This window comes from Giraffa tippelskirchi, chromosome 5 (assembly GCF_054371585.1).
Source record: "Giraffa tippelskirchi isolate mGirTip1 chromosome 5, T2T-mGirTip1v1.2.pri, whole genome shotgun sequence".
Taxonomy (NCBI): domain Eukaryota; kingdom Metazoa; phylum Chordata; class Mammalia; order Artiodactyla; family Giraffidae; genus Giraffa; species Giraffa tippelskirchi.
The window spans coordinates 155,213,994-155,239,334 of NC_137279.1; the positions used below are offsets into that span (position 1 = coordinate 155,213,994).

General features: G+C 40.8%; 1 protein-coding gene across 2 annotated transcripts in view; it reads right to left on the reverse strand.

Moving 5' to 3' along the window:
* The window catches only part of DNAJC6 (DnaJ heat shock protein family (Hsp40) member C6), a 174,974-nt gene that overhangs the window by 92,819 nt on the left and 56,814 nt on the right, over positions 1 to 25,341 (reverse strand). The window contains exon 1 of one of the 2 annotated variants that reach the window (XM_081485135.1): positions 21,732 to 21,927. The exons of the other annotated variant lie outside the window; for it this stretch is intronic. Coding sequence (XP_081341261.1) covers positions 21,732 to 21,927 — 196 coding nt within the window. Of the gene's footprint in view, positions 1 to 21,731; positions 21,928 to 25,341 lie in introns of those variants that run through there. 2 annotated transcript variants of the gene reach the window in all.

Here is a 25,341-nt window from a genome sequence, read left to right on the forward strand (position 1 = left end):
AAAATTTGATCTGTAAATTGAGGATTAATAATAGTACTTGCCTCCTAGAAATCTTCTCAACATAAAATAATACAGTTCAGTTCAGTTCAGTTCAGTCGCTCAGTCATGTCCAACTCTTTGCGACCCCATGAATCACAGCACGCCAGGCCTCCCTGTCCATCACCAACTCCCAGAGTTTACCCAAACTCACGTCCATTGAGTCACTGATGCCATCCAGCCATCTCATCCTCTGTTGTCCCCTTCTCCTCCTGCCCTCAATCTTTCCCAGCATCAGGGTCTTTTCCAATGAGTCAACTCTTCGCATCAGGTGGCCAAAGTACTGGAGTTTCAGCTTCAACATCAGTCCTTCCAATGAACACCCAGGACTGATCCCCTTTAGGATGAACTGGTTGGATCTCCTTGCAGTCCAAAGGACTCTGAAGAGTCTTCTCCAACACCACAGTTCAAAAGCATCAATTCTTTGGCACTCAGCTTTCTTCACAGTCCAACTCTCACATCCATACATGACCACTGGAAAAACCATAGCCTTGACTGGACGGACTTTTGTTGACAAAGTAATGTCTCTGCTTTTTAATATGCTATCTAGGTTGGTCATAACCTTCCTTCCAATGAGTAAGCGTCTTTTAATTTCATGGCTGCAGTCACCATCTGTAGCGATTTTGGAGCCCCCAAAAATAAAGTCTGACACTGTTTCCACTGTTTCCCCATCCATTTCCCATGAAGTGGTGGGACCAGATGCCATGATCTTAGTTTTCTGAATGTTGAGCTTTAAGCCAACTTTTTCACTCTCCTCTTTCACTTTCATCAAGAGGCTCTTTGGTTCTTCTTCACTTTCTGCCATAAGGGTGGTGTCATCTGCATATCTGAGCTTATTGATATTTCTCCCGGCAATCTTGATTCCAGCTTGTGCTTCATCCAGCCCAGCGTTTCTCATGATGTAATCTGCATATAAGTTAAATAAGCAGGGTGACAATATACAGCCTTGACGTACTCCTTTTCCTATTTGGAACCAGTCTGTTGTTTCATGTCCAGTTCTAACTGTTGCTTCCTGACCTGCATAAGGTTTCTCAAGAGGCAGGTCAGGTGGTCTGGTATTCCCATCTCTTTCAGAATTTTCCACAGTTTATTGAGATCCACACAGTCAAAGGCTTTGGTATAGTCAATAAAGCAGAAATAGATGTTTTTCTGGAACTCTGTTGCTTTTTTGATGATCCAGTGGATGTTGGCAATTTGATCTCTGGTTCCTCTGCCTTTTCTAAAACCAGCTTGAACATCTGGAAGTTCACGGTTCACATATTGCTGAAACTCAGCAGTGGCCACAGAACTGGAAAAAGTCAGTTTTCATCCCAATCCCAAAGAAAGGCAATGCTAAAGAATGCTCAAACTACTGCACAATTGCACTCATCTCACATGCTAGTAAAGTAATGCTCAAAATTAAATAATACAATTAATATTAAATATTCAAAACCTGCATGGCAAATAAATAGTAAGTCGTAAACAATGACCGCTATTTATACTAGTGTGATCTTCTCATCAAGAATTCTGAACTTGTCTTTCATGAAATTCTGAAATTTCTCTTGTCCACACTAGGAGGTCCTGCTTTGCTATATTTCCTAGAAACGGAACTTCATAAGCCTGGGAGGACAGTCGCTATAGAGTCCCAACCTGGAAATTCTTTTTTTGGAGCTGGAATACAAGGAGGGATGTGACAGAGACTGCTATTTGTCACATTAATATCAGTTATCCCCTTCTTCCTTGGGAATACTTTTTATCTGATCACATGGCCTCCCAGAATAAAAGATTACATTCCCAGGTTCCCCTTCAGCAAGTTGTGACCATGTGACTAAGTTCTGACCAATGATATGTGGGTGGCAGTGAGTGCAATTTGTAGGGTATGTCTTAGAGAGAGGAGGTATGCTGGAAAACAACAGTGTTAGTTAGCCATCTTAGGCAATGAAGAAGAGGGCAAAACCCTAGGAGCATAAAGAGCCAGATAGACGAGGCCTGAGACCCTAGTTATTCCAAAGAGTAAAGCTGCCATTGCATATCAGGCTTTATATGAGCAAGAGATAAGCTTCCATTTATTGAAGCCATAATTATGATGGCCTTTGTTACCTGCAGCCAAACCTATACTCCCACAAATATTGTAGACAATGTGGAGAAAGGAATAAAGAAGGCAGAATGTGATGGAGGCTTACAACATGCCCCTGCCACACAGTAGGCTCTCATATTTACTTGCAGAATTAAACACCCTCTCCAGAACTCCAGGCAATCAAATCAAATTTGGAATATTGAGATCAGTTCCAAAAACAAGAGGGACAGTGGCCAGCTGAAAAGTGTTCATGGGAGTATGACTAGGGCAATGGAAGGCTGAATCTGTCCCACAAGAAAAGACTACAAGAGCTAGAAGAAAACAGATAAACCATAGCATTAGGATTAGGCTTCAAGCAACTTCAGAGTAGGAAGTTGAGCAGGGCTTCATTCTTGCAGAGAGGGTGGTTAATTCTGCAAGTAAATATTAGAGCCTACTATGTGCCAAGGACAGGTTGTAACACTCCATCACATTCTGCCTTAACACATCACATTCTGCCTTAACTGCCTTAATACATTGTACTAAAAGACAATAATACATAGCAAGCATGTAGCATGTAGCACAGTGCTTGGAGAAGGCATTGGCCACCCACTCCAGTACTCTTGCCTGGAAAATCCCATGGACGGAGGAGTCTGGTAGGCTACAGTCCATGGGATCGCGAAGAGTCGGACACAACTGAGCGACTTCGCTTTCAATGTTCACTTTCATGCATTAGAGAAGGAAATGGCAACCCACTCCAGTATTCTTGCCTGGAGAATCCCAGGGATAGAGGAGCCTGGTGGGCTGCCGTCTATGGGGTTGCACAGAGTCGGACATGACTGAAGCGACTTAGCAGCAGCAGCAGCAGCAGCAGCACAGTGCTAGGCTCATAGATGCTTACAGAGGTCATTAATATCATATTAACTGTAGGTATGGAGAAGGAAAAGAGAAAAGTTCCTCCTTTTGTGAGGAGCTTAGAAGATAAGAGTTATTTATCCTGGTGGCAGCATCAGCTGGTAGAAGCCTGGAATTTGTGGACTGGGCAAGTAGTTGCACAGCCAAAATAAACTAGGGCTTGCCATACAAATGCTGCAAAGTGCAGCAGGATCAAACACCACTGAAAGAATAGAAGAGGAAGGAGAGCTGGCAGATGGAGTCTCATCAGAAACTGGGGAAGGACTCTTATCCAGACATCATGTACTTAGCCAACATTTACTGATTATCTATGAGCAATTATAATGTGAGAAAAGTGATCCAATGAGGAAAATACAGAGAATAATCAGGGCACAGTGGAGAAGCATCTGACCCAGAGTTAGAGGGTCAGATGAGGGTTTCCAGAGAAAATGAGAGATAACTTAAGACTTACACTTCTGAGGCAAAGGTGTCTGGAGTGAAGGATGGGGAGAGAGCTCAAGCTCATAATGTGTTTGAAGGAGGCCAGAGGATCATAAACCTCTTCACCATCCTTCTAAGATCACTGCATGCTGAGTAACCAATCAAATGGCCAAGTCCTTTCCAACCCTAAAGTTCTATAATGAAAAAGCAAAATTAAATAAATGCCCCTACACATCAGAGCTGACTACATTTTTAAAAGAATAGTGGTGGGTGTGGATATGATTATAAAAGGACAATATGAGGGCTTCTGGCAGTATGTTGTGACAGTTCAGTATCTTGACTGTGGCAGTTGATTCACAAACCCACTCAGGTGACAAATAGTATAGAACTTATATCCCCCCATACACACACACACACACACAATGTACAGATAATACCAGGAAATTATGTCAGTATCTTGGCTGTGATAAAATACTAGAGTATTGCAAAATATTACATTGGGAGAAATAGGCAAAGTTTACAAAGATCTCTCTCTACTGTTTCTTACAACTGCATGTGAATCTATAATTACTTAAATAAAAATTTAGCTACAAAATTAGCTACAGAAAAAGAACATAGTTATATAAAATTATAGTTATGAAATGCAAATTCATTGTTAAAACTATAGCAAAACCCTTAAAAATGATATGTTAAAATTACTAGTACCCTACTATCCAAATATCCTTTTATAATATTTAAATCTAGTTTCTTCATTTTTAGACTATTACATAAACTTATAATGATTTTTCTGTGTATATATAAATATACATTTGTGTTTTTATATAGTTTAATTCAGCATATAATTTTACTTATTCCATGAATTTTATATTTTAAAGATCTTCTCATTATATTAAAATTCTTTGAACAATTATTTTAATGGCTATTTAGGAATACCGTATAGTCACATCATAACAATATGAACCAATCTTCTTAGTGGAACATTTTAGGTAGCTTTAAATTTTTTTCTATTATAAGTAATTCTGCAATAAATTAAGTCTAACTGGTTGCCAACATTACTGAGATGAAGGAAAGTCAGCCCCTGGATACTGAAATATTAGAGTTAGAAAAGATCTTAGAAATTATATGCCCAAACAATCCCCCAGGAACAAACATATACCCACGTACAAATCACTTCATAGTGACTATCCCCACTTTAAGAAGTAAGGACAACGCACAATTTCAACAGCTATTCTTTTTTTAAAAAAAGTATGAGCAGTCAACCTTGCTCCAAGCCATTTTTGACCCTGTAAAAATAAGTAGAAAAGTCATAAATGAAGAAAACTACAGAGAAAAAAAATGTTTAAGATTAAAGTAGTCTAGATATGGTTCATATTTTCATTCTCTATGACATGGGGGAAGCAATTTAAGTATTTAATTTTGTTTCTTCATCCATTAACAAAAACTCCTTCTAGCAAGTCTTCAATAAATATTTGCCATGTAAGTGAATGACTGAACTTACTGATGCATATAGTTACCCAACACTCACTATTACTCAAATACTCCACGCTCTTCTACCTTTCCAGTCAGCTCCTATGCGGAATGTCTTCCTCAGTTCCTTCTTGCCAACGCTTCAGAGCAAGCACTACGGTCCCTCCTCAGAAAAGCCTGCATCAACCCCACTAACTTACTTTGTGCCCATATTCTTTACCTCATACTTTGTTATAGATACACAGACATCTGTCCACAGTGATGTAAAGGAGCAACTTGTAGGTCAAGCTGTTTCTTTTTCAAGTTTGAGTAGGGCTTTGCCAAAAGTGTTGACATAAAACAGGCTCATCACATCTCCTACTTTGGTTATGGTGTCTGGTCCCATCACTTCATGGGAAATAGATGGGGAAACAGTGGAAACAGTGTCAGACTTTACTTTTTTGGGCTCCAGAATCACTGCTGATGGTGACTGCAGCCATGAAATTAAAAGACACTTACTCCTTGGAAGGAAGGTTATGGCCAACCTAGATAGCATGTTTAAAAGCAGAGACATTACTTTGCCAACAAAAGTCCGTCTAGTCAAGGCTATGGTTTTTCCAGTGGTCATGTATGGATGTGAGAGTTGGACGGTGAAGAAAGCTGAGCGTTGCAGAATTGATGATATTAAACTGTGGTGTTGGAGAAGACTCTTGAGAGTCCCCTGGACTGCAAGGAGATCCAATCAATCCATCCTAAAGGAGATCAATCCTGGGTGTTCATTGGAAGGACTGATGTTGAAGCTGAAAACTCCAATACTTTGGTCACCTCATGTGAAGAGTTGACTCATTGGAAAAGACCCTAATGCTGGGTAGGATTGGGGGCAGGAGGAGAACGGGACGACAGAGAATGAGATGGTTGGATGGCATCACTGTCTCGATGGACATGGGTTTGGGTGGACTCGGGGAGTTGGTGATGGACAGGGAGACCTGGCGTGCTGCAATTCATGGGGTCGCAGAGAGTCGGACACGACTGAGTGACTGAACTGGCTGAACTGACTGAATGAGAGGTATACAGGTAACATCTATTAAGCCAACTGGATCCTCTCCTTCTGAAACCTAGGATTTGGGATTCAGAGACAGACAATCAGCAAAGACTGAATGCTTGAATCAGCAACATGTACGTCGGGAACTTTGGGGAAGCCATACACACAGAGAAGACAAGAAAGCTGATCTACAGAGAGAATGAAGGAAAAGCAAAGGCACAAGAGGAAGCAAAACAAGAACCATGAGGCACTAGACAGAGGGGCTGCCAGGAATCTCTGAGCTCTGGAATTCCAGGCACAAATGAAGCAGGGCTCCCCTCTGTCCCTGGGACCCAGAAGGTAGCCTGTGACTTTATAACAACTCCCTTCCCTTTGGTTTTAATTACTTGCAACCAAAGATAATTCAGTAAGACATGGAGCCTTCACTAAAGACTGTAATAATGATTTTTCCTCCTTCCCTTTATCATCTACTTCTTCCTCTGAAAACATTCTTTCCAACTTGATCTGAAATGTTCAAAGTCTACCCATCCTTCAAGACCAGCCCTAAGTACAACCTAACCACAGAGAAGTCTGTCTCTGCCTTCTCTTAACCCCCTCCTAGAACACTGTTACTAGGCTTAGCACATGTACATCACAGTGATGCCTGTACTTGCCTTACGCTCCCTTTAAGTCACTTCCTCACTCCAGGTCTCAGTTTCCTCACTCTTAAAAGGAGTAGACTAGATGAGTTTAGTGGTTGTCAAACTGAATTCTACTCAGCCCCAGGTTCTTCATTAACGCACAAGAAACCACTTCTGGGCAAGAGAGGCAAGTGGTCCCAAGGAAGCAGTGTGCCAGCCTCCCATCCTTACTTTAACCAGAGTTGCTCCGTTTTCATGTATTTCATATAGTAGGATTCTGGGTAAGGCTTTATTGAAAAAGGAACATAGTGCTAATCAAATTTGAAAATCCTAAACAAGATAACCCATAGGGCTCCAAAATTCCAATAATAGTGAAAGAAAAAGAAAATGTTATTGAGTTAGACACTGTTAAACATCTTAAGTTTGTCAACATTTTGATCATCACAATAGTCATGTGAGGTAGATATTATTAACTCCATCCAAAAATGATGACCAGAGTCACATAAATTACAAGTGGCAGAGGCAGGATTTGAGCCCAGAACACAATCCATATCCAGACTGAGTTCTGAACCACAATACTGTCTTCTATGCTCTCCCAGGGCAGACACTGTGACTTCTGTTCTTTTTTCTTTTTGATTTCACACCAGTTACTTGGCTGGTAGTCATTTAATAGTGTTTGCTGAATGAATAAATGCTTGAATGAACAAAGGAAGTCTCTCGTGGATTCCATGGAAACTGAGACACAAACTTGAGCTTTCTAGGACTTCGGCTGCCTCTAGGTAATGTGTATGTGTGTGTTAAGTAGCTCAGTCATGTCTCTCTTTGCGACCTCATGGACCGTAGACCACCAGGCTCCTCTGTCCATTGGATTCTTCAGGCAAGAATACTCGAGTGGATTGCCATTCCCTTCTCCAGGAGATCTTCCCAACCCAGAGATTGAACCCGAGTCTCCTATATTGCAGGCGGATTCTTTACCATCTGAGGCAACAGGGACGCCCCTCCAGGTAATAACCCTAGCCGAAGAGAACCATTTTATAACTTAGGCCTTTCCCACAACATCTTCCTGAAAAGCAAAAGACCTTTTTGCAGCCAGGAAGAAATTCCTTTCAGATACAGCTTCATCTGTAGCCTACCGCTGACCAGTTTGATGAATCCATGAATACATACCTCACCACATTCACTAACTTTAACTCATAAACAAATATATTCATCCCATTAATATTAGAGCTTCTCAGCCTTCAAACTACTGACATTTTGGGTCAGATAATTCTTCATTGTATAGAGCTGTCTGGTGCATTGTAAGATGTTTAGCAGTATCCTGGCCTCTATCCACTTGATGCCAGGAACAACCCCTCCCCCACACTGTGACAAACAAAAATGTCTCCAAACATTGCCAAGTGTCAAGGGCAGGGGCAGTAGGACACAGAGTCACTGAGAACCAGCTTTACATGAACTAGCTTTGGTAGCAACACAGGAAAAAAAAATAAACAAAACTAAGCATTGACTAATCATGATTAGAACTTAAATAGTAGATCCCTTTCATCCTTGGAAAGTTCCTGGGTTTCATCCTTTACCCTGAAAATTCTCCTTAAACTAAGCTGTCCTGAGCACCGGATAATGTATCAAGCCTGCTGATAGCCTTGTCCGAGAGTTCTGCTAATAACCCCAGATATTTATAAGTACTACATGCTAACCATACACTGTCTTAAAAAATAAAATGCTCAGAACATTGTAAAATGAAAAAACTCAAGATAATAAAACATTCCCAACACGGACTTACTTAGCTTAAACCTCTTAATGTAGCCAACACTTAGCAAGAATCTACTATCAGGCAGGGAATGCTCTAGACACTTTTATATACCGTATGCCATTTGGCTTTCCTAACAATTGGATGAGAAAAGCACTGTCCAAAGTCCCAAAGATAGTCAGTGATTTCAAAACTTGACTCTAGAACAACCACTAGCTCCAACTCCAGGGCTCTCTCCACTGATGCACTGCAGTGTCTACAAGAAAACTAGAAGCCACAGTTTATGGAGAGCCAAGAAAGTAACTTTTCATTCATATTTTCACATAAGAGACAAAAGGACAAATTCCAAAATGCTAACAATGGCCATCCATGGTAAAATAAATTTACCACCTATTCTGTGCGTGTATGTGTCTGTTTGTGTGCATGTACTTTTCTGCATTTTCTAAACTGTTTTGCCCTAAATATGTATTATCTGGGCTTCCCTGGTAGCTCAGCTGGTAAAGAATCCACCCACAATGAAGGAGACGCTGGTTCAATTCCTGGGTCAGGAAGATCCCCTGGAGAAAGGATAGGCTACCTACTCCAGTATTCTTAGGCTTCCCTGGTGGCTCAGACAGTAAAGAATCCACTTGCAAAGGGGAGACCTGGGTTTGACCCCTGGATTGGGAAGATCCCTTGGAGTAGGGCATGGCAACCCACTCCAGTATCCTGGCCTGGACAATCCCATGGACAGAGGAGCCTGGCAAGCTACAGTCCCTGGGGTCAGAAAAGAATGAGACGTGGCTGAACGACTAAGCACAGTGCCCACAGAATGTATTACCTATGAAATAAAATATTAATCAAATCCCATTTCAAAAAATAAAAATAACTTATGGAAGTATCAAGATGCAATGCTAGTTTTAAACAAACAATTATCACTATTTCTCATTTGAGATTGCCAAAAATTAAGATGTTTGATAATACTTAGACTTGACAAAGATGTGGGGAAAAAAGTAATCTCACACATTGTTAGTAGAAATCTAAGTTGGTACAAGGTTCTTAGAAAGCACTCTGGCAAGATCTACCATAATGTGAAATGAATATGCTCTTTCTGCTAGCATTGCCATTTCTAAAAATTTATCCCACAAGTATACCACACGTACACAAAATATATGTTCAAAGACATTTACTACCTATCACTTGAGGAACTTGCACAGTGGAATTCAAAGCAGTCATTACAGAAAATGAGTTACATCTCTAGGTACGAATGTAGAAAGTTATCCAAGACATAGTATTAAGTAAAAAATCAAGTTTCATAACAGCAGGAATAGAAGGACTCCAGGATATACAGGTGTACATTGTATATGAATGTGTGTGTATGTGTGTGTGGGTATGCAAATCTGCATGTGTCTATGTGGTTGTATATAAACTTGCACATGCTTGAATCTTCTGTAAGTATATGCAAGAAATTATTAAATATTCATTATACCTGGAAAGTAAGACTACAAGCTGAGAGAAAATGGACTTTTGTTTTCATTTTTCTACCACTCTCTGAATTGTCTTAAATTTTCTTTTCACAAACATGTATCACTACTATACATAAGAACAGGGGCTTTTATTTTGGTTTGATTTTGGTTTTTAAGAGGCAAGAAGCACAGCTCTCATGCAAAGGCTTGAAAACAAAGCAACATATGAAATAGAACTGTCTTCTGTTACGAATGCAAATGCTCACAAAACAAGACGGTGTGAAAGCCTGCCAGGCTCTGTGCGCCAGTGAGAGGCATAATGGAGACAGTTCTCTCCTGGCACATTGAGAGACAAAGCCAGCCTCCTACCGTGGGAGGGGATTTAATGGCTGGATTTAAAGACCAAAAATTAAAATGAAATCCTGTTATATACTTCTTTTGAGGCAACCTAAGCCAATTTCCCTAACAGCTAAAATCCAATTTTTCCTCTTCTCTCCCTCCAGCTTGTCTCCAGCCTGTCTAGGATGTAAAGTAGCTGATATACCTTGGTCCTCACAGCCCTCCTCCTTTGAAATCTCGGTCACACTCTTGATATGTCAGAAGACCTGGGCCCTGCTGCTGGTTTGGCTGTGTATCAGCTTACCGAACTTAGCAGAGCTCCTCATCTCTAAAACATTTTATAAATGCCACCTACTCCAGTGGATAATTATAATTATAAATATATTATAAAAATAAATACGAGAAGGTATTTTTAAAAAACATGCGGTCAACACTGGGATGCTGTGAAAATGTCATTTGAACTTGGAAAAGGAAAAAAGGCTGGCTATTAATGTTGAACAGATAGTTACTGACCTCACCTATGGTGAATAAGCTGGGTTTACAATCTGGAACACCTATGAAGCCACCTCAAATTCTTTCTCAACACAAGCAGACAGTTTCTTAGAAACGCAACTCAGACTTCGTTTGTTATCACTCCTTTCTGGCTCCCTAAGTACCAGTCACACCACTACTCCTCTCTGCAGAGCTTTCTTCCCCTTCCACATCTTTTGCATTTGCCGTATGCTGTACTAAAAGCTCTTTATCCAGCTCTCCATTTTTTTTTTTTTTGGCCACATCACGCAGCATGTGGGATCTCAGTTCCTCACCCACGGACTGAACCCGCATTCCCCACATTAGAAACAGAGGGTCTTAACCACTAGACTGCCAGGGAAGTCCCAGTTCTTCTTCTTCTTTTTTTCCTGCTTGCTTCTGTTTCTTCAGGTGTTAGCTCAAATGTCATCTTCTCAGAAAAGTGTTCCTGGTCATGCTCTGTAAGACAGGCCTCCACCACCCAAAGTTGTCTCTTCCCACTCTGGTCCTTCCGTGGCATTTGACACACCATATAATCCTTTCCCTTTGCTTACTGGATGGTGGTATGTCTTCTGCAATATAATATAAGCTTATAAGTATCGAGGTCTTAGCTGTCTCATCCTATGCCTAGAACAGTGCCAGCACATAGCAGGCAGTCTGGAGACACTGGTGAAGTGAATAAATGAAGGGCAATTCACGGCATGGTGCTTTCATCTACATGTCACTGTGCCTGTGAAACAGGCAGGGTCAGTATGACTTTTCTCACTTGGATTACCTGCCCAAGGTCACAGCTTGTAAATGATAGAGCCAGAGCATAAATCTGGGGTTTCTGAGTCATGACTCCCTAATACCCTCACTGCTCAACAGCACCAACAAACTGAACTTGGAAATAATGACAACAGAGCAATTTATCTAGGCTTCAGCATCAGGGGAAGGGAAGAGAAAGATCTGCTTTCCTGCAGGACTGAAGTAGGAAAGACAGGGAGGGGGAAATGGCAAGCTATGATATTGTAGTCCCTCACTGCAAATTAGTAAGTAAAATTCTTTCCTTCATCTGAATGAAATAAAGTTACCTTTGGGATGGAGGTTTATGAAACCTCTCATCACCAAGTTGCAGCATGGAATACTTTGCTAATTGAAACAGCAAGTGAAATTTTAGGTAGGTCAGATGCAATTACCCAAACTGGAAAGTGACACCACTGTTCACACCTATTGGACAACATGCAGCAGGCTAGATCTAAGTCACACACAAAAACACACCCCATACACCCCAAAACTACAGTCATCCACAGACTTCCTATGGCATGGGGCTCCAAGTCTCCCAACCATGCTGACTCACTGACTGGGAAGGAGGGAGGAGATCCAGACAGTAAAGGGGAAAAGAGAGAGAATGGAACAGAAGAGGAGCAGAGGCAAAGGAAGAAAGAGGGAGATGAAGAAGTTGAAGATGGAAGGAAAGGAGAAAGAGAAAGAAAGTAGCAAAAAGAGGGAAGGAGGACTGCAGAGGAGGAGACAGGAGGAGCAATGGGGGTTTCTGTCCTGCTAGAACTTGTGCTGTGAGGCTCAAGTGGCCCAGTGCTGGTACAAGGTAGGCCTGGAGAACCACTAGGGTCAGGTTTTTTTCCAGGCCCTTGACCATCTCCATAGAGACCAACAATTCCTGCTGCATAACGCCTTCCAAGCTTCTCTGGTATTTGAACTTTCTTCCTAGGCCTCCATCACACAGCAATGAACCACAGCCGAGCGTTCTGCCGGTGAGAAGGGGCATAAGGGCAGGCTGGCTACCCTACACCATCTTGGCCTCCAGCCTGGGTCCTGGACTCCACCCAGTGGCATAGAGCTACAGTTCTAGCATTTCCAATGAGTACCTTACTCCTCCTCCAGGTAAACATGGGTTCTGCTCCTGCCTCCTGTCCTCTCCCCTCCACAGCACTCCCCTGGAGATCTGCAGAGCCCAATGGGCAGCCTACCAAAATGCTGAGAGCCTGGTGAAAGCTTGTGCCAAGCTGCCAGTAGATTCAGCTCTTCCACAAGCGTACCCATGAGTTATCTACAGCAGAGAAAACCAGTTGGTCATATTTGCAACTTTTGCCCAAGACCAGAAGTACTACCTCCTCTCCTCCTGCCATCCAAGCTAATCATCTCTAGCATTCCTGTGCCTCCAACCCCACATCTCGCCAGCTGTCCATTCTTTTTCTTTTTTTTAAATTTGGCTGCTTCAGGTCTTAGTTACAGCAGGTGGGATCTTTCATTCCAGCACATGGACTTCCCTAGTTGTGGCACTCAGGCTTAGCTACTCCATGGCATGTGGGATTTAGTTCCCTAACCAGGGATCAAACCTGAGTCCCTTGCATTGCAAGGCAAATTCTTAACCACAGGGACCACCAGGAAAGTCCCTGTCCATTTTTCTGTGTAATACTTTTGGGAGTGGCCTCTTCCTTCCAGTCTCATTGGCACTGCCCTGACTTGGGCCTTAGTTATTTCTCAGGTCATCAACTAAACTGCCCTGTAACTGTTCTCCCTGTCCTCTGGGTGTATGCTCCCTTTCAGTGCACCCCCTCCCTCCTTACTAAATCAGGAGTTTCTGGAGCCTAGGAATCAGCGCTTTCAACCAGAACTCCAGGAACATCTGATGCAGCCAGGACACAGGTGGGAACCACAGACAGACTTCACCCCGTACACAGTTGCAAATTCTCCCAGGTTCCACACATTACACTCCTCTGGAGCTGCAGGAGACTCTGTGGGCCCTTTGCATTCCTGCACCCACTCCTCCATTTTAAAAAAAGTTTATGTATTTTTTAACTGCACTGATACCAAGATGAACTGCTTATTTATATACTCATTTATTTTATTCTAGGTTTTTAAAAGAAATTGAAATCAAGATATTTTTATGGGCCTTCAAATTATTGTAGTCTCAAGGCAATGGCAACCCACTCCAGTACTCTTGCCTGGAAAATCCCATGGACGGAGGAGCCTGGTAGGCTGCAGTCCATGGGGTCTTTATGAGTCAGACACAACTGAGCGACTTCACTTTCACTTTTCACTTTCACACATTGGAGAAGGAAATGGCAACCCACTCCAGTGTTCTTGCCTGGAGAATCCCAGGGATGGAGGAGCCTGGGGGGCTGCTGTCTATGGGGTCGCACAGGGTCGGACATGACTGAAGCAACTTAGCAGCAGCAGCAGCAGCAGGAATAATGCCTGTTGGATAAGTCAAGCTTGCCTCAGCCAGATTCCCAAATCTTCAGCACCCTCCCACAGCCAACAGAGTAAAGTCCAACCTCCTCAGCAAGCTCACTTCGATCTCTCTTCCAGCACCATCCACTAGAGCATCTCCCACCCACCTGGGCTTCAGCTTCCAGGTCTAAATGCATGTCTCTCAACACACCAAGCATGATGATACCACTGTGTCTTAGCCCTCAGCTCCAACCAGTTTTCCTTTCCTTTCCCACCTACTGACTTCAGGCTCAAACATCACTTTCCACTGTGGCCTTTCTTAGTCCTCCTGGTTCAAATTATGGCTCCTTCTTCTGCACCCCCTTCACACTTTCTCCATCTCTTATTATACCACCTATACACCTGGTTCCAATGTGCACATCTTTCACAGCATAATATTTGTAAAATCATGAAAGGACTAACAACATATGCCAAACAAACCTGCCAGCCACCAGGTAGAATACTCTAGTTGTAACATGCCAACAGTCATTTTCCACAAATGCCAACCTAACAGTACACAGAAGATACTGGGTCATCTGATTGCTTCCATGGTGGGATTATCTGCATTGCTAACAGCTCATACAGTTGAATTTTAATATCTATCCACAGCACCTAAAATATTATGCTTTGATGCATTAATGAAATAAGATATCTGGATCTAGACTATAGCCTGTGACATGTCAGGTAAAGTAATTAAAGGTAATAGAGACAGCCAGATTTCTTAACATGTCATGAAATTTCCTAATTCCTTTGATCGTGAGGGACTAATTCTCATACAATGAGCTGCTCTGTCAAAAGCTTCCACGTAGATTTTAAGAGAAATTATTTAATATACACTAACTGTAATTTAGTTTTTTCCTGAGTTACAAGTTTTGCCAACAAGGAAATCCACAATCTAAACTACAGGATTCTTCAAGTCAGCTCAAAATTGTAGATTCTTTCCAAAAGGAGGTCAAGATGACGAATACAGGTAATAAAAAGCAGTAAGTCACCATAAAGTTTGTATATAACTATTAATATACATGGCCAAAGGTGATACCAAAACCATGTTTAACACTAAACCTGAAAATGGAAAATGTTCAAACCTTGGGATACTGATGAAGAAACATGTAGGTCTACAGAAAAAAAGTTGTCTAGCGTTAGTTTATTTTTTTTAATTATATATGTTTAGTGTTTCTGTTTTTCCACTGAAAAAGGTACCTTGAGGAATCATACAATAAATTATATTTTTTGGTCAAGAAAGCAGTCTTTTGTAAAGCTATTAATTTCCACATTAGAAAATTCTTTGTAGTCTGAGAAATGTATTAATCATCTTTCTCCCTGCTCTTGTTTCCTTGCATATGAAAAATGCTCATTATTGAATTGGTCTAGCTTTTTGCCAACAGTTTAATTTCTTTCAAGCCTGGCCTCATTTCTGTGAAAATCTAGCTGTATGCTTATTTTTAGGTTTAGATGGGCATATTTCATTATAAATGCCCTTATTAAAAATTCAAATCCGTTCCTGCTTTCATTCATTCAAAGAATATCTATCAACCTTCTAATAAATGCCAAGCAGTGACAAGAGTACAAAGGTGAATGAGACACAGGCTTATTCTGAACTTTACTTAATGTCTAGAGGGAGAGACAGACCAGGCAACATATCACAATTCACTGTGATGAGAGCTATGACAGGGATGTGCAAGCCACTGGAGGAGCATGGAGATTGCTTCAACTCATGCAGCCTATCAGTTCAGTTCACTCACTCAGTTGTGTCTGATTCTTTGCGACCCCATGGACTGCAGCATGCCAGGCTTCCCTGTCCATCACCAACTCCCGAAGCTTGTTCAAACTCATGTCTATCGAGTTGGTGATGCCATCCAACCATTCCATTCTCTGTTGTCCCCTTCTCCTCTGCCTTTAATCTTTCCCAGGATTAGCATCTTTCCTAATGAATCAGTTTTTTGCAACAGGTGGCCAAAGGATTGGAACTTCAGCTTCAGCATCAGTCCTTCCAGTGAATATTCAGGACTGATCTCCTCTAGGATTGACTGCTTTGATCTTCTTGTAGTCCAAGGGACTCTCAAGAGTCTTCTCCAACACCACAGTTCGAAGGCATCAATTCTTCAGTGCTCAGCTTTCTTTATGGTCCAACTCTCACATCCATACATGACTACTGGAAAAACCATAGCTTTGACTAGAGGAACCTTTGTTGGCAAAGTAATGTCTCTGTTTTTTAATATGCTATCTAGGTTTGTCATAGTTTTTCTACCAAGGAGCAAGTATCTTTTAATTTCATGGCTGCAGTCACCATCTGCAGTGATTTTGGAGCCAAGAAAATAAAGTCTGTCACTGTTTCCATTGTTTCCCCACCTATTTGTCATGAAGTGATGAGACTGGATGCCATGATCTTCATTTTTTGAATCCTGAGTTTTAAGCCAGCTTTTTCACCCTCCTCTTTTACCTTCTTCAAGAGGCTCTTTAGTTTCTCTTCACTTTCTGCCATAATGGTGGTGTCATCTGCATATCTGAGGTTATTGATATTTCTCCCTGCAATCTTGATTCCAGCTTGTGCTTTATCCAGCCCAGCATTTCACACAATGTACTTTGCATATAAGTTAAATAAGCAGGGTGACAATGTATAGCTTTGATGTACTCCTTTCCCAATTTGGAACCATGCAGCATGCAGCCTATAGGGTTTAAAAATATGGAAGCCATGTCTTGAAGAATGAGTAGAAGATAAAATGGAAAAGTAGATATCTAGATGGCTATGGTATAAGCTAGCCAAAGCTGAGTGAACAGTATATGCAGAAACAGAGATGGAGATGGGAGGCAGGGGACCTACCAGTAGAGAAAGGAAACACAGTTCTACTGGGCTGGCTTTCTGACATACTACAATGGGCTTCTGGTGTCCAGTTGAGAATACTCTGGACCTAATTCCCAGAGCAGTAAAGACTCATCTCCATTGACAAGATTTTGCCGTTCAGTCACTCAGTCGTGTCCAACTCTTTGCAACCCCATGGACTGCAGCATGCCAGGCTTCCCTGTCCTTCACCATCTCCCGTAGTTTGCTCAAACTCATGTCCATCGAGTTGGTGATGCCATCCAACCATACTGTCCTCTGTCACTCCCTTCTCCTCCTGCCCTCAATCTTTCTCAGCATCAGAGTCTTTTCCAATAAGTTGGCTCTTTGCATCAGGTGGCCAAAGTATTGGGGCTTCAGTTGACAAGATATTGTTCCATAAATTTATGAAGCTCCACCAATTACACTCTTTTTCAGTGTTATATCAGGATTTAATAACCCTTCTCCAATACTCCTTTTGTTCTATCTCCTTTGTTTCCAGCATTTAAAATTTTCTTATATTTAATACAAAAGGAGACATTTGTCTTGTTTCATGAAGTTCAACGTGAAAAACAACTACACTCATTTCAGCTCTCTCAGATACTCTTATTACTTCTTACCTCAGGGAAAGAAGCAGATAGAAACATTTACTAATAAATTCTTCATTTCCAGTCTTATAGGCATTTCTCTATGGAATTTTACTCAATATACTATGAGGAGAGCTTGTGTAACCTCAGGTAACTTGCTTAAGCTCTCTGTGCCTCAGTTTAACCAACTATAAGAGGAAAATAACTATCATCCACCTTAAAGAATTCTTATGAGCGTTAAACAAGATATCATATGCACAATGCTTAGCACAATGCCTGGATTGTAATTGCTAAATTGTAGCTATTTTTATCATTAAGAGTTATTAAACAATTGTATATAAAGTATACAGTTACAACTTTGAATTTGTATTACAAATTATTATTATAATTTTAATCTTTTATATGTTCACATGGTGGTGGTGGTGGTTTAGTTGCTAAGTCATGTCTGATTCTTGTGACCCCCTGGACTGTAGCCCACCAGGCTTCCCTGTCCATGGGATTTCCCAAATAAGAATAATGAAGTGGGTTGCCATCTCCTTCTCCAATATGCACACATATATACACACAATATATATTTGTTTACATAAACTTTCAGTAGGGATTATCTCTGGGGCAAGAGCCTATCCTAGAGGGGAGATGGTACATTTCTACATTTTTCATTTTGTTCCTTTATGCAATCTTTTGTTCTTTTTTAGTCAAGGGCATGGAAAACTTTTATAATAAAAACTGATGAAAAAAATCTTTGGAAGGAGATTGGATTTATTTTGAAATGTAGAAGGCAGAAAGGCTTAGTTTTACCTAGATAAGAGAAAGGACTCTGTACCAAGGAGAACAGTCCAAAGGTACGGCCTCAGGAGGCAGTGAATGCTTCCTCACAGAAAGCATACATCATAGGCTACGTGGATTCTCCTTCTAAGTCTATGAAACATAGCAGTATCCAAGCATGTGAAATTTGACACAGATGCATCCTTAAATGGTTATCCAGAGTCACTCAAATTTTAGCCACAACTAAATAAGTTGGATGAATCAACTTTGCCTTTAACCTTCAAAAGCTTTAAATGGGCAGGTATTCTTAAGTAAGTACTATTAGTACTTATATGCTGATGATATTTCAGTAATGAATTATAAAATTATTCAAGTAAATATTTCATAAAGTTAGAGCCAGATTCAAATTGTGAATGCTGGGTTTAAACACTACCTAAAATAGTATTTGTTGAAAATAACTTTTATTTTCAGGTCAGATTCATACAAGGCAAGAAAACATTTTAGCATTCTTCATCATCCTTATACTTCATTAAATCATTGTAGCAGTTCTCATTATCCTTATACTTTTAAATCTAATTGGTCTGTTTTATGACTTATCATTATGAATTTTTTAAGTAAAGCCTAATGTTGGAACATTTTTGTGGATTCTACCTTTCCATGGAAGGTAAAATACACATAAGAGAAATATGGAGTTTCTGAGTTAATGAATTGGGATAGCTGCAATGCCATTTGGATTATGAGAGGATGACCTTCAAATGACAATCTTCTAGAGAATAATTTAAATGAAGAGAAAGTGAGCCAGGACAGACAGAGAGCTCTGCAGAACAAACCCAGCAAGGAGACTGCTCTGGAATCTACCTGGAGTCTGTTAACTTAGAAAGTCATTACACTTCTCTGAACATCTATCAGTCTTTCATCTAAGAACAGAGGGGAAAGTCAAAGTAGATAAGATTGTTTCCATTTCAACAATGATATTATGCCAACATAGAAAGACAGCTTGGTTCAGTGGGGAAACACTTAGACCTTAGAGTCAGAAGATGTGAATCTAGCTGTCACTAACTTGCTATTTTACCTTGAGCAAGTCTCCTGCCATCTGTAAGAGTGTTTCCGCATCTCATAAATTGGAAGAGCCCAGATAGCAGAAGGAAGAAAAACTGCAAAAGTATTCTCACGTTGTTTCAAGTCTCAGACTTAAGCTCTATGGTCAGAACAACTATGATGATTCTCCTTTTGTAAATGAAGAACAAGTTTAAAACATTTCTAGGTTTTCCATCTAGTAACAATAGTGCAGAGGTTTGATCCCAAGTCTCCAGGCATGGACACATGCTGCTTACCCTATCTAACAGAATTCTGGGGAAATAAAATAAGTGTCCAAGTGTTCTATTATAAATAGCTCTAAAAGTGTAAGGCATTATTAAGACTAAGCTTTACATTCTCTAAGGAATCTTGACATATTTTTTTCATTCTTAAACATTTTCATTAGAGCAAAAGCCCCATGAACCACCTATCCTATTCAGCATGTCAGTACAATCAGTTCAATAAATGGGCAAATTATTGCTAGTTTAGAAGTGATCCATGAGTTTAATTAAATACCTTAAACAAGTGGATACATTTAGATTGCACAAGGCCACTCTTTGAAAATCTTATAAGCTAGAACTATAATTAGATAAACAGGTATAGTTTCCCTAGTAAATGAAACTTGCTACCCACTACAGGAAAGACCATTCTCAGAGACCAATCCCTCACCCAAACAGTATTCTCCTGAAATGATTGCTGAAACAAAGCCACAATGTTCTCCTAGCCTAAAGTGGGTGGGTGGTGATCCTAGCAACCTCTACATATAGTGCTAGTTTGATCAAGTAGAAGAATCAATTCCTAGCAATAGCACTTTAGAAATCACAGTATTCTTAATAAAAAAATGGTTTTTCATTACAATAATTTATCAAAGCAATTCATTATTTTTCTCTAAAGCTATTGAAAAAGTCTGATTTCATAATGATAGGAGGAAAAAATCCTCAAAAATCCAGAATTTAGTAACTGTGTCCAAGTTACTGCCCCTATCGTAGGATGGCCCCCTAGAGGTCAGAGGTGTCTCATTTACTACTGTATTCCCTACAGTGCTTACCTTAGCACAGTGCCCAGCATATATACAACCAGGCTCAGAAAACACATGTAGAATTTATTCTAGAAGGTAACATATTTTAAAAAACAAATTCCAATTTTAAAATGAAAATCTCTATAAAGATTAAATTACTCGGAATTTCATATTTCATTTCCTTGAAGTGAGGCTCCTCTGTACACATTTGAAAATGTTCACTTTCATTGCATTTATCTGTTATATGTGCACTATGTTACAAAAGAATTATAGTAGCATCATTTAGAGTATGAATCTTTTTTTTAAGATTTAAAAGAGACTACATCCTGTCAAAAGATGGTTTTTACCTTGATATAACACTGAGTTGGAAAAACATAAATCAAATAAACATGTAAAACATCATACCAAAGCCCTTGAAACCATCAGTCCTTTAGGGATAATTTTAGCTTTAATTTAAAATAGTCCTGAGACAACATCCCATCAGTACCTTATTTAACTTCAGTAAGAACTTATATGGATAAAATTAGTTCTCAGCCTGGACACTTGAACACCTGTGGACAATATTTCATCACACTAATAGGATGAGGAAAATAGAAAATGATAGCCCAAGAAGAGTCATTACACAATTAAAATAAAACAAGCTTTTTTTTTTTTGCAAAATGCTGGGATTAAATTCAGTTTGGTTTCATTACCTCCCAAACAACTCAACACAAATCTTTTCTCCCAGAGTTCTCAGTTGTCCAGAATTAAAGTTACCAATATAGAACAAACCAATGAGCACCTCAATTATAAACTATCTTTACGTAAACAATCGTCCTATTTTGGCTCCTTGAAAAGGAAAGCAAACAGCTATAATGACATTCCAGGTCAAATGCGGATATATTAAATAATTGTTCTACTATGGAAATCGCTAAAAGAGCATCTCCAAGAGAAAATCCAACTTGCTAAAACGCTTTCTAAAAGACGGCGGCAAGCCTAGATGCAAAGTTTAGAGGCATTTCCATTTTCTTTACGTGTAGAGGTTCATGAAGTATTAATACACTCACTGCAAAAGTATAAAGATAAACAAGATCAAAGCCAACAACAGACGAAAAAATTTTTCATTGTGCAAAACATAAAAGCTGTGCAAAAGGGCTCTAGATCCCAGGTAGAATTTGCTCAAGAAAGGTAACAGCATTAACCTTGGCACACAGCAGAGTAGAGAAGAGGCAGAGCTTTACAGAATTGTAAATAACATCAGCATTACAAGAATAATAATTGGAATAAATATCTTCAGCAGGCTGCAAAAACAATCAGCACACTCGGTCCTTCACCTCTCCCCCTCATCCAGCTGGGGAGTGAAAGCCGCTGCCGCTCCCCGCCTTCTTCCCAACCGCTCCTCGCGCCACCCTCTCCCCAATCCTGTCCACCTTTACCCTCCCCTTTCCCCTTCTCTCCCCGCCCCCCAGCTGGTGCATCCAGCAGCCTAGAGAGATTAAGAGGCGCTCGCTACGGTCACTGGGCCTCCGGACTGATCTAACGTTTCCGAGCTCCCTGGACTAGAGAAATTAGAGACGCGACACCCTAGTGGTATTAGGTGCCTTCGCCTTCATCCTGTCCTCTCCCAAACCCAGACTGGGCTGAGAGCTAGTGAACCGGTCCGCAACTGGAGGACCCTGCAGAGTTCAGCGGGGCGCTGCCCTCCCGCGGAGCTACCTGAGCTGTCCATGGTGCTGGCGCGGTCCTGAGGCTGCCGGGCGGGACTCCGCGCCGCTGCCGCCCCGGCGTTCACTCTCTGTTTGCCGCCTCCCCCGCCGCTCCCCGCACTTAGGTCCCCGTTACTGTCCACCAGCTGCAAGGATTCATAACCATCGTTGCTGGTCTTTTTCCGGTAGCTTCCGAGGAGGCTCATGAGCAAGCCCAGAGAAGGGGGGGGATCAACCTGAGGAGACGAAGGGGGAGGTGGAAGGTGGAAAGGACTAAAGGAGGAATTTTTTTTTAAGGGGGGGGAATCAAGTGCCCCACATGACGCAAATAGGAGGTAAAGGGGGAGCGGCCAGCGGAGAGGAGCTTTGAGGGGCCCGGCGAAGCCACCGCCCTGGGCAGAGCGCGGCTCTGGGCGCCGGGCGCGAGGGCTCAGGGGAGGGGGGACGCGGGCGGGCAGGCGGGTGCGCGCGTCGCTGGTGCAGCCGCGGTGGAGCCGCCGGCCCTGCCGAGCTCCCGACCCGGGCCAGCCACCCTCTGTCTGGGGAGTGCCCGGAAGCAGTCCTATAGGTGTCGCCGCGTCGCCCCGCGCCGCGCGGCAGGGCAACTCCAAGCGCGGCTGGCCTGCGGGGAGGGAAGGAAAGCGAGAGTAAGGGAGGGGAGATTCTTGGGGAGGGGGGTGTTGAAGGCGGAAAATGGGGCGGGGTGGGAGGGGGTGGGGACTACTACGACTAGAGAAGAGGGTGTTTTCGCGCACGTGAGGTGAAGAAAGGGGCTGGGTGTCTCTGCCTGGTAAGCTTTGGGGACGAGAGGTTCTCTTGGTAAGATCCAGACACGCCCATTTTGTATAACTTAACCTATATTTGCTGGAAGATTCGGCGAGTCAAAGCCACCCCAGCAGTTGCCCTCCGTGAGGACTGACTTTAACTCAACTGAAGAGAAAAAGAACGCATGTTATGCCAGGATAGAAAGAAACAGCAGTATTTTGCACATTTCCCGGAATGGGTAAAACCCCTAAGTGAGACAGCAAAGACCTGGCTATTCTAACGCTAGGAGGCAGTTACAGCCCATTCCACCTAGGGAGGAGATATGACTGTTTAGTAACTCTTTGTTGAACGAAAATATTGGCGGGGTGAGGCGGAGAGGAGACAAGGTTGAATCAGGTGCAGTTTCAGTTCTGACATCATTTACCTTGGGACCTGGAGATCTTGAGGGGATGGGTGGGAAGAAAGCTGGACAAGAATTTTCTTCCTAGTCTCTAGCTCCTCCCCCTTTTTTCTCTCATAATGTTGAACACAAAGGGCAGTCACTAATTAATCAGAGGAGAATTTATCAAGAAGCTAATGAAATCTAAGAGTCAGGGCTCGTTTTTTGGAGAAGCCCCTTTCACGACTAAGGCACCTAATTTTATATCCGTGATTTTGTTTTCTTATTCTTAAACAGGGCCTCAACATTGTATGTTTCAAGCCTTATGAAACCAGGGCTTAACTCTGTTAAGTCTTAAAATGCAATTACCAAATGCTCACTTTCACCTGAAATAAGATTGCAGAAGTATTCCCTTCATTATCATCAGTTCAGGTGAAAACCAGGTGAAAATCTTGGCTTAAAATTATTTCTCCCTATTAAGATTTGGGATTACTGAGGTGTTTTCAAGTCATCTGATGGACTTTCATCACCAAAACAACAAGAAAAAAGTACATGCATGTAAAATTTGCTTAAACCCATACACAAACCTAAATTTGCCATCTCACTTTTCATGACTTTCTCTTGGTGTTATTATTTTGATATCTTTAAGAACACAAAGTCAAACTGTAGCATCTAAGAGACTTCAGTCTAAATTATTTGGGATTCAAGGAGTTTCCTGGGAGCTCTAACTCTACATTTGCCTACATAAAATAAATAAATTAATAAAGAAATTTTCCTCTTCAAGGATTACTCAAATGCAAATTCTTATAGGAAGGGGATAAATCAGTAAAAGCCAAGAGTCTTTGCTGTCTTCTAGATCCTTCCAGTCCCTCTGGGAAAAGGTAAATTATCTGCCCAGTTGCTTTCCTAACTGCATTATCTGATGAACATGTGTTCTTACCCAAATCACAAATCATAGTTAATGCTCATTTACAGGATCAAACAATTTGAGTGGTGGCAGTTAAAACTGTAATAAAATTTAAACACAAATTTTATACTTTCAATTTTCCCAACCTGTCAGTTTGACATTATTTTAGATACTTGACTAAAACTCCCTAAAGTCTAGGAAGTAAATCTTTTCCAATAACATTTTAGATGATCTTTTTCTGCACCCTTCCTCATCTTTTAATTTACTAACCCACAGGGAGAGGAAAATACTTAGTATCTATCATGTGCCTTGACAAATTCTGGATTTATACCCTGGATTAAGAGAATTTAGAAAATACCATTTTGAAAAGCTAGAATTATTATTTTCAAAAAAAAGCACTCAGTTATTTTCACTCAACTTTTCAAAGTTGCAGATATACTGCTGGAATAAATTATAAACACATGCCTTGTATTTTGTGATATCTATTTCATCACTTTGTAAATTTAAAGAAAAACATGAATGGGATACAGGGACCATTTTATTTTTATATTTACACTTAATTTAACATAATTACAACCAATTAGAATAGTTATTAATAACCCTACAAAATTCAGAATATAAAGAACATAATAAGGCAGGAAAATACCGTAACTAGATTAATTTACAACAGCCTAAAAGTTAGTTTAGGGCTTAAATTGGAATATACACAAATTTCATCACTAAAATTTTCTTTACTATCCTAAAGATCAAATCCACAAAGAGTTCACAAATGCATAATAAAGATACCACTTTTGTATTCTATAAAATAAAGCATAATAAAAGTACCATCGTTATACAGTTGAAGTAAGAATTAAATTAGTACCTAACACATATAGAGAAAGTTCTTAACAAATGTTCTCTATTATTGCTCTTAGTGATGTGGCTTGGGCACAACTCTATCCTTAGTGCTAATAGTCTAACTTCCTCTCATGATAGGAGCTCAGTAAAGGCTAAGTATTATTTTCTCCAGGACTATACTCATGGAAACTTGTCTATATGATTTTGAATGCAGGCTTGGGCTTAAGGAAGAAAGGTGGTACTGGTAAAATCCAAGGTGAACATTTACAGTCAAACTCTGTTTTTCCAAGATGAAGATTGTTTCATAATTTATTTTATCTTAAGAATATCACACTATTCACATTAGCCAAGACATGGAAACAACCTAAATGTCCATCAACAGATGAATGGATAAAGATGTAGTACATATATACAATGGAATATTACTCAGCCATAAGAAAATAACAAAACAATGCCATTTGCAGCAACATAGGTGCAATTAAAGATTATTATACTAAGTCAGAAAGGAAAAACAAATACTATATGACATCACCTGCATGTACAATCTAAAATATGGCACAAATGAACCTATCTACAAAACAAACAGACTCATAGAAGTAGAGAACAGACAGGGATGGGGGAGGGAGAGGGATGGACTGGGAGTTTGGGGGTGGCAAATGCATACTATTACATTTAGAATGGATAAACTACAAGGTCCTAATGTATACCACAGGGAACTAGATTCAATATCAT